At 66.0% G+C, this 12,217-nt stretch overlaps 3 protein-coding genes across 5 annotated transcripts in view; 1 reads left to right on the top strand and 2 right to left on the bottom strand.

Moving 5' to 3' along the window:
- CTPS1 (CTP synthase 1) overlaps positions 1 to 4,945 on the top strand; it is a 29,373-nt gene extending 24,428 nt beyond the window's left edge. Inside the window, exons 14-19 of the mRNA XM_025419746.3 lie at positions 411 to 507; positions 1,381 to 1,436; positions 1,528 to 1,624; positions 2,133 to 2,277; positions 2,738 to 2,829; positions 4,100 to 4,945. Of these exons, the coding sequence (XP_025275531.1) occupies positions 411 to 507; positions 1,381 to 1,436; positions 1,528 to 1,624; positions 2,133 to 2,277; positions 2,738 to 2,822 (480 nt within the window). The 3' untranslated portion in view covers positions 2,823 to 2,829; positions 4,100 to 4,945. The remainder of the gene's footprint in view (positions 1 to 410; positions 508 to 1,380; positions 1,437 to 1,527; positions 1,625 to 2,132; positions 2,278 to 2,737; positions 2,830 to 4,099) is intronic.
- An 847-nt stretch (positions 4,946 to 5,792) lies between these two features.
- LOC112642286 (WAS/WASL-interacting protein family member 3-like) lies at positions 5,793 to 7,026 on the bottom strand. Its single transcript, XM_025419745.3, has 2 exons — positions 6,836 to 7,026; positions 5,793 to 6,767 (listed from the first exon to the last, which is right to left on the bottom strand). Exons 1-2 carry the CDS (start codon positions 7,024 to 7,026, stop codon positions 5,912 to 5,914), a joined length of 1,047 nt encoding a protein of 348 aa, XP_025275530.1. The 3' UTR covers positions 5,793 to 5,911.
- Positions 7,027 to 7,033: 7 nt separating this feature from the next.
- On the bottom strand, positions 7,034 to 12,217 carry SLFNL1 (schlafen like 1). Of its 3 annotated transcripts, none has more exons than XM_049094415.1 (5): positions 11,916 to 12,217; positions 10,472 to 11,026; positions 8,462 to 8,926; positions 8,159 to 8,302; positions 7,034 to 7,565 (listed from the first exon to the last, which is right to left on the bottom strand). In XM_049094415.1, exons 2-5 carry the CDS (start codon positions 10,856 to 10,858, stop codon positions 7,443 to 7,445), a joined length of 1,119 nt encoding a protein of 372 aa, XP_048950372.1. In that variant the 5' UTR covers positions 10,859 to 11,026; positions 11,916 to 12,217; the 3' UTR covers positions 7,034 to 7,442. The 3 variants fall into 3 exon arrangements, with proteins under 3 accessions (XP_048950372.1, XP_048950371.1, XP_048950373.1); XM_049094414.1 differs by having other exon boundaries at positions 10,472 to 11,022; XM_049094416.1 differs by having other exon boundaries at positions 8,462 to 8,806; positions 10,472 to 12,217.

The raw sequence follows: 12,217 nt of genomic DNA, 5'->3' as shown, positions 1-12,217 counted from the left end.
GACCGAGCTCCGCGCTGTCCTTCGAGCGGCTCATCAGTCCAGGAGAGGTGACGTGTGTTCGAACCTATCCCATCTCGCATCCGTGCTGCCGTGTTAGGCTCTAGAAGGTGCTGTGGCCCAGCAGCCCTCGTGATCCGGAGTGCTGGGGGCAGGAAGGGCCAGGGGCATGGGCCGCTGTGTTCCTGCAGCCCAGGGCAGCCGCCTGAAGTGCTTAAGCCCCACCCAGCACGGGGTAGAAAATGCCGAGAGGAAGGCCTTTCCCCAGCGACGAGTGTCACACCCCCGAGTGTCACACCCCCGCCACGCAGGGAGATCAGAGCTGCTCACAGGCCCCGGCCCCCGGGCAGGCGGGCTCTCTGCCAGCGGAAGCAGAGTGTGGTAGCGCGTGCCTGTTTTTCGGATGCCTCCAGGTCATAGACATGCCGGAGCACAATCCCGGGCAGATGGGCGGAACCATGCGGCTGGGCAAGAGGAGAACCCTGTTCCAGACCAAGAACTCGGTCATGAGTAAGCGCTGCCTCCCCGGCCCGCCTGCAGCGGGCACGTCCAGGACGCACGTCTGGGGCTGCTGCTGGGCTACGAAGGGCCAGGCTGAGGCGTCTTGGGTTTTCTCACTAGGCGAGTTCTTTTCTTCCCCTTCCTACTCAATAGCCGAGGAAGCAGCGTGGCTCTTAGCCCATGGGTGGTGCGGTCAGGGGCCTGGGGGCCTCGGGTGCGGGCGGGCTGGGAGGGGGCAGTGATAAAATTACTAATCGGTGTTAAAGATGTAGGGAAAATTGGGGGAGGAAGATATTGAGAATTACTCCAGTGTCGTTTTCTTGCTCACTGGGAAAATTCTGTCCCAGTGTCTGTCGTAGTTTGCGTCCCTGGAGTAGGCCACCTTGCAGTCCGGCTGCGAGTCCACGGGCTCGGGGCCTACCCCGGCCGCCCCCTGAGCAGGTGCAGCGCTGGCGCCGGGGCGCTCTGCGGACCGTCGCTTAACTGCACGGTGGTGCTCCCCGGTCCCCGGGTCCCCGAGGCCATCGCCGTGGCTCTGGGAGTGTCTCTGTCAGGGCTTAGCTATTGGATGTGTCTGTGGGGGGGTTTTCCCAGGCAGTTGCCAGGAGGAAAGTGCTTCGTACCCCAGTAGCCCCGCGTTGGGAGCTGGTGATGGGAACGTCTGTTTTTGTTACGGTTTTCCTGGCGTGGTCAGTAAAACTAAGCCCGAGAATGAGCCTAAGCTGCGCTGCTGCGAGCAGGCAGCCGGGGTTGGCGGGAGGAGCCCAGAAACAGCTTCCAGGGGCTTGGCTGCTGGGTGACAGCCGTACGCTGAGAAGCAGGTGCGGTCGCGAGTAGCTCGTGAGCCGGGATCCCCTGCATTGGCGTGCTCTCTCCTGCCAGGGAAGCTCTACGGAGACCCGGACTACCTGGAAGAGCGGCACCGCCACAGGTTTGAGGTGAGGAGGCGCTTTGTGACCTTTAACCGCTTCTCCTCTGGAAACACAGGAAGCCGAGAGGTCTGCCAACTTCCTCTTCACGTGTCCGCAGGTGAATCCAGTCTTGAAGAAGTGTTTGGAAGAGCAGGGCCTGAAGTTCGTTGGCCAGGATGTTGGGGGAGAGAGGATGGAGATCGTGGAGCTGGAGGGTGAGTGCGGCGGCCGTGTCGGGGGGGGGGGGGGGGTCAGCGGGTGCCGGGCACGGGGGCGTGAGCGCCCAGCTGGTGGCCGGACAGTGAGCGCAGGCAGCCCTGCTCTGCGGGGGGTGCTCTCGGGGACCAGGCCCTGGGAGCTGGGAGCCCGGCCTCGGGCCTCGTTGTCTGGAATGAGGGCTTGCACTTGCTGCTGCTCTGATTTGCTGCACACTCGGTCCTGTGGCAGCGCCAGCTGGGGCGGGCTCCCTGGGGGGGGGGCAGGCTCCCTGGAGGGGCGGCCTCCTGAGCCCTCCGGGCACCAGCGGGCAGGGCCAGGGCATCGTGTGAGCCCCCTCCGTCTGTGTCCCACCCCCCGCCCCCACTTTATGGCTGCCTTCACCCAGGTCCTGATTACGATGCTATTTTTAGATAATTGTAGGGTCTGTAGGAACAAACGTTGGACGGGGTTTGCTCCTTTTCTGTGTGGATGCACAGGACAAAAGTGCTTTTGTGTCTGTTTCAGATCATCCCTTTTTCGTTGGGGTTCAGTACCACCCGGAGTTTCTGTCCAGGCCCATCAAGCCTTCGCCTCCGTACTTTGGGCTCCTGCTGGCCTCCGTGGGGAGGCTCCCGCATTACCTCCAGAAGGGCTGCAGGCTCTCGCCCAGGTGCGGTCACTCTTCTCTGGTCTGTCGGGGTCCCCGGCTCGTTGCCGCGGGCGTGCTCTCCTCCCTGGGGTCCTTGGGCTGCTTGTGTGCCGCCCGGCCCTCACCTGGCCTCTGGGATCGCAGGTGTTGGGAGCACCCTGGGGTCCCCTTCCCGCTGGCAGCCACAGCCCCGCCCCGGCGGGTCTCCTGCCCCACCGCCACCTTTATCTGGGCCCAGTTACTACTCACGCTGAGCTGGTGGTTAGAGTTTCAGGAGTGAAGTAGAAATTGAACGTGTATCTTGTCTAACCAGAAGCAGAAAATGCCTCCTCCGCATCTCTGTGCTAAATACGTGGTGCAGGGGAGCATCTTTCCGACTCCTGCTGCATGCGGACCGTGTCCCTGTGGTGCTGGTGGTTGGGAGGACGGAGAGGGAAAGCGGGTCTTTGGTGGTAGTGAATAAACTGCCTGAATTCCACAGGGACACCTATAGCGACAGGAGTGGCAGCAGCTCCCCGGACTCTGAAATCACTGAGTTGAAGTTCCCGTCCATAAATCATGACTGATGGTCACGTAAGTGGTGTTCTTCAGCTCTAGTATTTGCGTGCGTTGGTTTTAATGGCGGTAATGCTGGAGTTAAGATACCACCAAAGTTTGGCGTTGAGAGCTTTACCTGCCGGAGGATGTGGGTGATAAGGTCCGTGTGGGCATCAGGTGGGCGAGGCCGCTCTGGGAGGCGGCGCACCTGTCTCCGGGGGCTCCAGTCACCGGGCACTGGTCTTGTCGCCGCTACATTCAGGTGCCGGTGTGACCTAATTCCAGGGGAACTGGGCTCTCAGACCTGGGTACCTCGTGTAGCCGCGAACTGGGAGGTCTTGAGGGAGGTGACCACGGAGACAGAATGGTCACGTTTGCAGCCACTCAGGCTTCCATCAGGGAGTGCTTAAAAACTGACACAACACGCAACACTTTTATGTTGGTTGCTCTTTATTCTGGAAATCCCCTAAGATCCGGACAATCACCGGGCATGCTTTGAACGTTGATCTTTACGTTGACAGGGTTCATATGCTTATGACGTGGGGTAGCTGTGGGCACTGCCCTAAAATTATGCTAAGTATTGTGACAGTGGAGCCAACCGTGTTGGCCGCCTGCTGTGAGTGCACCTCCTGGTGGGCGTGGAGGGAGGGTGTTGGGTTGTCAGTGGTCTGTGGGGTCTGAAAGGAGAAGCAGGGATGTGGTGTGGGCCCATGTCGGGGGGTCCCACCACGGGTGGGGAAAGCTCCCACCAAGCGGCCCGGGCGGGCGGCCTCCTGAACCCCGCACACCTCGCATTGACCCCGGGGCCTCTGGCTGCGTGCATGGTTCCGCAGGCACACACCTGTGCCCTCCTGCCCTGGACGCTGAGCCCCCCGGCCCGTGGGTTCGCCCAGAGGAGGGCTGTGTTGTGTTGGCACAGACGCACCCCGTCTCCCCACCGGCAGTTTGCTGCCTGCGAGTCGGAGAAACCTCCCTAAAGAGAAAGCGAACGTTGTCAGGGGCTGGGTGGTCGGTGGAGCCTGGATCCTCCTGCGTCGCCACATGGGGGCCTCCGTGCTGGTGGCCGTGAGGACACTGATGCGCGGACAGGAGTGCAGGCAGCGGGTGGAGGAAGGAGCCTTGTGAGATTTGGAAAATGTGTGATTGTGCAGGAATTACAGATTTAGCTTCTAATTATTCATATTAGGCTCCCACCACTGGCTTTCGCCGGGGGTGGGCGTGGTTTGCGGTAGCAGCTGACTGTAAACTCCCTTTCCTACCTGAACGGGCATCACGTAACTGCTCTTTTTGTTCTTGTTTTAAACAGGGGCGATCTTCGGGAGAGCCTTCGGACTCTGAGAGTTTACAGCTTTGATTTTACACTCAGCTTTTGACACTTCCTTTAAATTATGTTTTTATTAAGATTATTTTATTATGGGGCAAAGGTATTTGGAAGACTTTGTGACTCATGTGGCCCATCCTGTGTGTCGGCCCCTGACAGCGTGCGCCCGGCATCCACACCCCACGTGGGCCCCGCCGCACTCGGCCGAGGAGGAGGAAGAGGAGGAGGAGGAGGGCGGCCCCTGGGCGGGAGTGGAGGATGCCCCTGCTGGGGGAGCGCCCGTCGGTCACCTTGTTTCTCCAACTACCTCCCGTCGTCGTGGATTCACGTGGGTAGCCGTGGTTTCCCTGGAAGGCCGAGGCCGAGGCCATAGGAGGCGCCGCGCAGACCCAGTGCCCGGAGGGACAGCTCAGGACGCTCTGTGCTGGTAGCCGGAGGGCAGCGCCGCCCCCGGGAGCAGTGAGAGGACGGGGCCTCGGTGCCCACGGTGGCCGGCGGGGACGGTTCGTTCGGTGTCTGCAGCGTGGTTTCTGAATCCCCGTCCTCTGGCCACGCCTCTCCTCCTGGGGCTGGGCCGTACTCCTTGCATCAAGGGGTTGCTTAAAAAAAAGAACAAAGCATCTTTGGGGGAAACTGCCTCTAGAAGCCTCTCCTGTACCGACAGCTTTGCCTGAGGGGAGCTCTTGCTTCCAGAACGGTGTTACTGCAGCTGAAACGCAATCCGAAAGCTATTTTCTTATCGTGGTGCATCAACAGGCACCGCGGTGCCCGCTACCCCTAGCCAGACTCCGTGTATTCTCTAACTTAAGAAATAAATGACACAGAACGGGACCCACTGCGTGTGTCGTGCTCCTGGCGCGGGACGTGGCCTCGTGCCCCGGACCCTCAGCACCTGCCTGCCCTCTGGTGGGGCAGCCTCAGTGGGGGAGCCGAGCTTTGCTCAGAAACCGAGAGGAGCCTTTCCTTCCTCCAGGGCTCAACGCCGGCAGGACGGCTTTATCCGCCCCGGGTCCTCCTGTCCTGGCCTTGTGCGTCCCAGGTCGAGTCCGTTCCCTGCGTGTGCAGTGACCTTGGCACCCGCCCACCCACCCTCTGGCTGCTGAGCCCACGTGCTGGCGGCAACGCGGTGTGTGGGGCAGAGGCTCAGCCTGCACTGCCCTTCCTCGCAGCCGGGAGAAGCCGGGTCCCCGGGTCGGGGAGAAAACCATTTCTTTGTTACCGCGTGGTGCGGTTCCTCCGTGGATCCAGAGGAGCGGACTTCCCCGGACGCCTGTCCCCACTGGGGCCCCGGAGCTGGGGTCTGCCCTCCCCCGGCAGGGTAGCCGCACCCCCTCTGTCCCCATTCCCACCACCCCAAGCCAGGCGTGTCCCAGCCCGTCACGCCGGCCTCATACCTCGACTGCCTCAGCCGCAGCTGATGGGGTGAATTCTAAGCCCTGCTGCCCCGGGGTCGCGTCACACAGGATGGTTTCCGAGAGAGCCGTTCCCCACACCAAGGCTCTGACGACAGCCGCGCTGCCCTCCCTGCAGCAACGGGGCCTCGGCTGGGCGTGGGGTGGTCTGCAGAGCCCCGCGGTGCGCCGATGTCCTGCCCGTGCCGGAGCGCGCTGCAGCTGACCCGCCATCGGGTACAGGCTCCCCGGGCCTGGGGGCCTGAACAGCCCTGCCCCCCCCCCCCCCCCCCCACCGAGACGGCAGAGTCGGGCCGGTTCTGAGCCCCAGATCCCGGGAGAGCTGCCCTGGACCCGGCGCCCCTGCTCCTCTGGCTTCCCGAGCAGCACCTACTCTGTGCTGTCCTCACGGAGCCTCTGCAGACCTGTTCAGGCCCCGGGCCGGGGTGACCGGGGGCCCAGGGGCCGAGGAACAGGAGGCAGGAGGTGACCAGTCAGGACACACATCCATTATCCGCATGTCTGGGAAGCGGTGGGAGCGTGGCGCCGGCCCTGGCAGCTGCACGGCCCCGGGGCCCCGGGAGGGGGAGCCGTGCATTCCGGGGCCCCGGGCGTTGCCCTGTTCCACCAGGTTCCGTATTTCCCCGTGGCTCAGACCCCGAGTCCAGGGGCATCCTTGTGTGTTTCCCCTACTACCTGCCTGAGGTAGGTTCTGGACGGCAGCCGCGACCCTATGCCCGGCTCCCTGTGGTCTGGAGCCTGCGCTGGGCGAGGGGGCGAGGAAAGGCTGCAGAGCGTGATGGCCGACGCTGCGGCAGGAGGCTGGAAGCAGGAAGGGGGGCTCGGGGGGCTCCTGGAAGCAGGAAGGGGGGCGCAGTGGGGCAGGGGGGAAGTTGAACCCAGAGCGAGCAGGCTCCTGCAGCGTGGGAAGGGGCCCTCCGGGGGGGAGGCGGCCAGTCGAAGGCCCTGCCGCAAGTGTGTTCAGGGGACGGGGTGGCCGTGTGGCCGTGACGTGGGCGAGGGTCAGGAGGGGGCGAGGGCAGAAGGGCCGGGCTGCGGAATTGTGGGCCCGCTGTTCCGACTTTGCCTCTGGTGGAACGGGGGCTCCTGCAGGGCCCTGCGCCCTGACGCCACCCGACGTTCGCTGGCCATCTCCGCTCTGTGTGCGGACCTGACGGGGGTGGCCTGAGCAGGGATCCTCGCCCAGGGCTGGAGGGAGCCTGGCGTGGAGGTCAGACCCCTCCTGGCAGGCGCTGGTGGTGCTGGGGAGACACGGGCGTCAGTCTGATGGTGACCGTGGGCCCCCGCCCGCGCCCATTTCCCGTCTTACAGAGGAAGAAACTGAACAGCGGGAGCACTTGGCCGCTGAGGGCCCGTCTCTAAGGCCGAGCTGCACCTGCCCGGGCCCCACGCTCTGGGCGGGAGGAGCCCCGCGCTGGCTGGCCTCGTGGATGGGGGCGGGCGCGGGACTCCCCACTCAGCTGCGCGCAGCGGCTCACCGGGCGTCCTAGAAAGAACCATCCTCGCCCCAGGTGTGTGGAATTTATTAAAGGGCTGTGACGGTCACAGGTTCCAGCAAAGGCCGCGGTGGGGGCTGCGGAGTGGCCTGTTGGCCCCGGAGCCATGTGACCGAGTGGGCCCTCCCCAGGCTTTCCCAGTGCACATTCCTTCTGGTGCGTCTCGCTGCTGCATCCGAGGCACGAGCCTCCGAGGAAGCAGGGCCGTCCTTAGAGCTCGGCCCCAGGGTGGCTCCGGCCGTTTTTAGCAGCGCTTTCTGGAAGCATGGTTGCTGGAGTTCCGTGCGAAGAGCCATTTCTCAGCTCCACGGACCCGGATCTGCTCGGCTCGAGGCCCCCGCACGGACGGCCAGTGGGAGGCCATCGGGGGAGCGCCCCCTCCAGGTGGAGCTGGCCTCCGCCCGCCCGCCGCCTGGACCCTCACAGGACGCAGCAGGTGCAGGAGATGGGCCGGCGCCGCTGGAGCTGCTGCTGGAGCTGCTCCTTCTCTGCCATCAGCACCTTCAGCCTCTGCTCCAGGTTGCCCAGCTCGGCCGCCCACTTCTGCGGGCGCCACAGAGCCAGAGTCCACGGCGGGGCCGCCTGGGGGGGCCCCCTCCACCTGGCCTTGAACCGATGGAGGGGGTCAAGACCCAGGGGCCCCGGGTGGGGGTTGAACCGATGGAGGGAAAGACCCAGGGGGCCCAGGGTGGGAGGGTGATTCCTGGAGGCCACTGGGAGGCACGCCGTCCCCTCGAGGTGGGAGCCGGTCCCTGCTGTGCCGCACCCCTGACAAGTCAGGCCTGGGTCTGGAGGGAAGCCGCCTGACCCGACTCCCGCCAGCATCCCAGACCCCGGCCCACCCAGCCTCTGGCGCCTCCCAGTTCCGTGGCCACTTGCCCCCCTCTGGCCGTCAGCCCCTTGTCCCTCTCTGCTTTCCTGTGCCCGACGTGGGACCGAGTCCAGCACTGACTCCCTCCCATCATAAGGGCCTCCCCCAAACGCAGTACAGTCTTCGGGTGCTCCTAAAACTTCTCGCCATGCCCCCTCCCCCGGCTGGCCCAGCCCACACGGGGCGGCGGTCACCGCGCTCAGCCCCTGGGGGCGGGGGGCGGGTGCCGGGGCCGGGGAACACGCCGGCCCTCCCGGGAGCGCACCTGCCGGCACCACTCCTGGATGGCGTGGACGGACAGCGGGCCCTGGGTGCTCCCGTCCCGCCGCAGGAACACCTCACCCTGGTCGGTCTCGTAGAGCTGTGGCTGTGCCGGGGCCCGGGGGCCGTGCACACTCAGGCGGATCACCTTGGGGGGGCGACAGCGGCTCTGGCAGGCTCCTCGGGGCGCCTGGGGCCACCTGGGGTGCGGGGGGCTTCGGGGCCCTCCTCGGGTCACGGCCCCACCCCTGCCCAGCCCAGCAGGGTTGAGGCCCGGACGGACCTGGACCCTTTCCGGGGGACCCACCTTGAGGGGCGTGCTGGCGGCCGAGGTGCTGACCACGGGGATGAAGGAGAGCGTGTAGGCGTCGGGGAAGACCTGGGGCCGGAAGCCCTGCAGGACCGAGTCCACCAGCAGGCGCACGCGGTCCTCGTCGCGGTGGCCGCAGCGCACGCCGTGCACCAGGCCGCTGTCCTCGACGCCCACCAGCAGGCTGCCGCCCCCGCTGTTGAGGAAGGCGCACGCGTAGCGCCGCAGGTGGTGCTTGAAGGCCAGGCTCAGGTACTCACCGCCGCCGCGCTTGAACTCCACACTGCGCGTCTCGCTGCCCAGGAAGGCGCCCTGGAAGAGGCGCTCCTGGCCCAGGATCTCCTGGTGCGCGATGGCGCTGTCAGAGCGCGTGCCCCCCGCCTGGCCCCGGGACCCCCGCAGGGCCCGCCCCGGGGTGCTGCTGGGGGGGCTGGGGCAGGGGCTCGGGCCGCTGTCCTCCTCCTGCGGGGCGGGAGGGCGGGGGTGAGCCGGAAGTCAGCAGCCCCCAGCCCTGCCGCTCGCCCGGGCGGGGAACCTGCGGGGTCCAGCTCTGAGCCGCCCCTGCTCCTTCCTGCCGGGCCGCGGGGTGCATGGCGGGTCTGACGGGCTCCCCCGCCTGCGGTTGGCGCTGCAACTCCTGTGGCCAGTGCCTTCCTACTAGGGTACAGACCCGGAGGCCCTGTGACAGCGGGTGAGGGGGCTCCCAGAAGCCCGCCCCCTCCTGGTCTCCCTGGGATGCCTGCCTCTTGCTTTCCGGACCACGGACCCGTCCCCCCCGCCGCCCCCCGCGCCCCCAATCTCCTGCCTCCTCCGGGCCCCTGAGGCCGCATCCACCGTCTCTGCTCTGTTCCGCTGGCCTGGCCCCGGCCTCCTCGCGGCCTCCCTGCCTCCCTCCCTCCAGGACCCTGGGATGCAGGGGGACTCTCCGTCCCCCCTAACGGGGTTCTCTGCTGCTGTCCCTGGCTCCTGGTGGCCTCCAGTCTCCAGCCAGTGTGTGTGGGGGGCTTGGTGGCGCGGGGCACGCCCCCACCCGCCCCGCAACCCCCAGAGAAGACAGCTTATCAGAAACCTGAGGAAACTGTCCCGCACACGTGCGCACGCGCCTTGAAGTGCCAGCCGCAGAGCTGTTCGGCTCTGCAACAATCTAAACACAGAGTTTTCATCCCAAAAGAAAAGGAAAGCCAAGTGCCCTGGCATGGCCGCTCCCACCCCCGTAGAGGACCCCTGCGGCCCCTGGGGCCTGGCCCCTGCCCCCTGGCCCAGCTCTCCTTCAGCCTGAGCTCCGGAGGCACCAGACGGCTTGTCCTTATGCACGCGGGACGGTCCCCCGCCTAGGACATCCTTCCACTCCCTAGTCCCCGCTGGGGCCTCCGTCCTGCGCATCTGTCCCTACAGCTCTGTGACGCCCGCAGCTTTGTGACTCGTCGGGTCCGGCTCTGCTCTGAGCTGGGGGCTCCTTGAGGGCAGAGCGAAGCAGCCCACACTTTCCTACCCGCCTCAGCCAGCACGGATCCTGCCCCCGAGTGGACAGTGCATACCCTAGGGCCTGGGCTGGCCCGGGGAGGATGGACAGGGGGCCCAGGGAGGATGGACGGGGGGCCAGGGAGGATGGGTGGGGGGCCTCAGGGAGGATGGACAGGGTCCCAGCGAGGATGGGCAGGGTGCCCGGGGAGGATGGACAGGGGGGCCAGGAGGATGGACGGGGGTCCCAGGGGGGATGGACAGGGGGCCCAGGGAGGATGGACAGGGGACCCGGGGAGGATGGACAGGGGGCCCGGGGAGGATGGACGGGGGCCCAGGGAGGCCCCGCGCGGCCCGTCTTCCAGGCTGGAGCTTCCAGGCTGCAGCCAACCACCGCCCTGTGCTGAGGGGGCAGCGTGCAGCGCCAGCCGCAGGCTGTGGTCATCGGGGTAGCACATCCGACCCTGGCTCCTCAAAGACACACCTGTACCCCCGCCCCCGCCCCTCCCCCAGGGCGAGGCTCTAGGGTTCTCAGGCCGCACTTACCTCCCTGCAGTTTGGGGGTCCCTGGCCCTCCCCCAGCACCAGCTCCTTCCCACGGGCCGCCAGCTCCTTGGGGATCTGCTGCTCCTCCCAGGCTGCTTGCAGGAGCCGGGGGAGGGAGGCCAGGGTGTCCTCAGGAGCCGACACCTGCACCAGCGCGTAGGCCCTGCGCGGTCGCCTCACCACCTCGATGTGCTCCCGTGGCACCCGCAGCTCCAGCCGCTCCAGGGTGTCTCGCAGCAGGCAGGTGAGCACGGGCACGGAGAACTGGGGGTTCAGGTGGCCCACGTAGAGAATGTGTGCGCCGGGTGCGGTCTTGAGGCCCGAGTCCTGGGGCAGGGACTTGTTCCCTGGGGGCTCTTGCAGGGGCTGCTCGCCTGGGGGCTCCATGAGGGGCTCCTGCCGCTGTTTGCGGCGATCTCTTCCTGGGGGTCTCTGGAGAGGTCTCTCTCAGAAGGGCTTCTGGGACTCCTCACTGCCGCCTGTTCCTCCCAGGACCGCCCAGGGGGCGCAGGGGGCACTGACACTCCTGGGAGGTTCACAGTTGGGCAGGGCTGGCTGGGCAGGAGCAGAGGGGGGAAGGGTGGAGGGCCAGCCGAAAGGGGCCTGCGGCCCGCCGAGGCGCAGGAGAGGAGAGGGGAGCCAGGGCCGAGGCGGACAACAGAGCGCGTGGGCCTGCCCCTCCATCCCACAGAGGGGAAGACGGAGGGGATGTGCCCCCCAGAGGGCAAGCGGCCCAGAGCTCAGGTCTCAGGGCCCCGCCACGCCCCTTCACGGGCCCCAGGTGTCCTGTCTTACCCCCCAGTCCACAGGCTGGAGGAAACGCTTGGGATTCCCTGGCTATCAGAGATTCCTGCTGCCTCCAGACCTCAGGGAAACCTTTTCAAGGGGACCTCGGAGAAGCAGCCGCCACCCAGGGGTCTGAGGACTGGCAGCGGCTGCAGTGCTGCTTGCCCTTGCCTGGTCTGAACCTGGTGTGAACCTCGTGAACCTGGTGTGAGCCTGCTGTAAACCTAGTGTGAACCTGGTGTGAACCTGGTGTGAGTCTCGTCTGAACCTGGTGAGCCTTGGCTGAACCTGGTGTGAACCTGGCGTGAGCCTGGTATGAGCCTGGTGTGAACCTGGTGTGAACCTGGTGCGAGCCTCATCTGAACCTGGTGTGAACCAGGGGGTTTTAGAGCAGACATCTTTCTGCTTCAGGCACACTGACCGAGGAAAGCTTTGGCCCCTCCCCAGAAAAACGGCCTCCACCCATACACAGCTAATTTGAGGCGGCTGTGGCCCTTCTTAAGAGCTCCTGGTCTAGACGGAGGCCTCCGATCTTGGTCCAGAGAGCAGAAGTGAGGGGGGGGCAGAGCCGGGGCCCTGAAGTACGCCCCTCCCGCCGGGCCAGGGGCCTCACTCCTGAGCTGTGCCCTGTGTGGCCCACAGCAGCACCTCCACTCACCCCCACACGCCTGACCTCTGCTCTGCGTGGCGGGTGCCACCGGCCTGCATCTTTCCAGAGTGGATCCTTGGGACAGTCAGGGCCGGGAGAGCAGTGCGGCTGGGGTGGGGGCGTTCAGGACCAACAGGAACAGGAGGAAAGGACATGACCCTCATGTCCCGATGTTCCTGGGGGAGCGTGGGAGGTGCCAGCCCTCAGCTCCCACAGACCCCTGACCCCCAGCCAGCAGCTCCTGGGGACCCTTGGGGGCTTGGCGGGGCAGCCAGAGGGAAGCTGGGGGGAAATGGGCGGGGCCGGGCACT

The sequence above is a fragment of the Canis lupus genome, chromosome 15 (genome assembly GCF_003254725.2).
Source record: "Canis lupus dingo isolate Sandy chromosome 15, ASM325472v2, whole genome shotgun sequence".
NCBI lineage: Eukaryota > Metazoa > Chordata > Mammalia > Carnivora > Canidae > Canis > Canis lupus.
The sequence above is the reverse complement of the archived record's forward strand: the minus strand, read 5'-3'. Positions and strand labels throughout refer to the sequence as shown.

Bases quoted from the DNA above. Each gene is read 5' to 3' on its own strand.
- LOC112642286 (XM_025419745.3), bottom strand. From the start codon at position 7,026: ATGGTTCTTTCTAGGACGCCCGGTGAGCCGCTGCGCGCAGCTGAGTGG. The intron at 6,768-6,835 runs GTAAGACGGGAA...GTGTCTCCCCAG, and splicing joins GCTGTTCAGTTTCTTCCTCT to CACCACCAGCGCCTGCCAGG.
- SLFNL1 (XM_049094415.1), bottom strand. From the start codon at position 10,858: ATGGAGCCCCCAGGCGAGCAGCCCCTGCAAGAGCCCCCAGGGAACAAG. The intron at 8,927-10,471 runs GTAAGTGCGGCC...CCCGCCCCGCAG, and splicing joins GACCCCCAAACTGCAGGGAG to GAGGAGGACAGCGGCCCGAG. The intron at 7,566-8,158 runs GTGCGCTCCCGG...TGGCGCCCGCAG, and splicing joins TCCAGGAGTGGTGCCGGCAG to AAGTGGGCGGCCGAGCTGGG.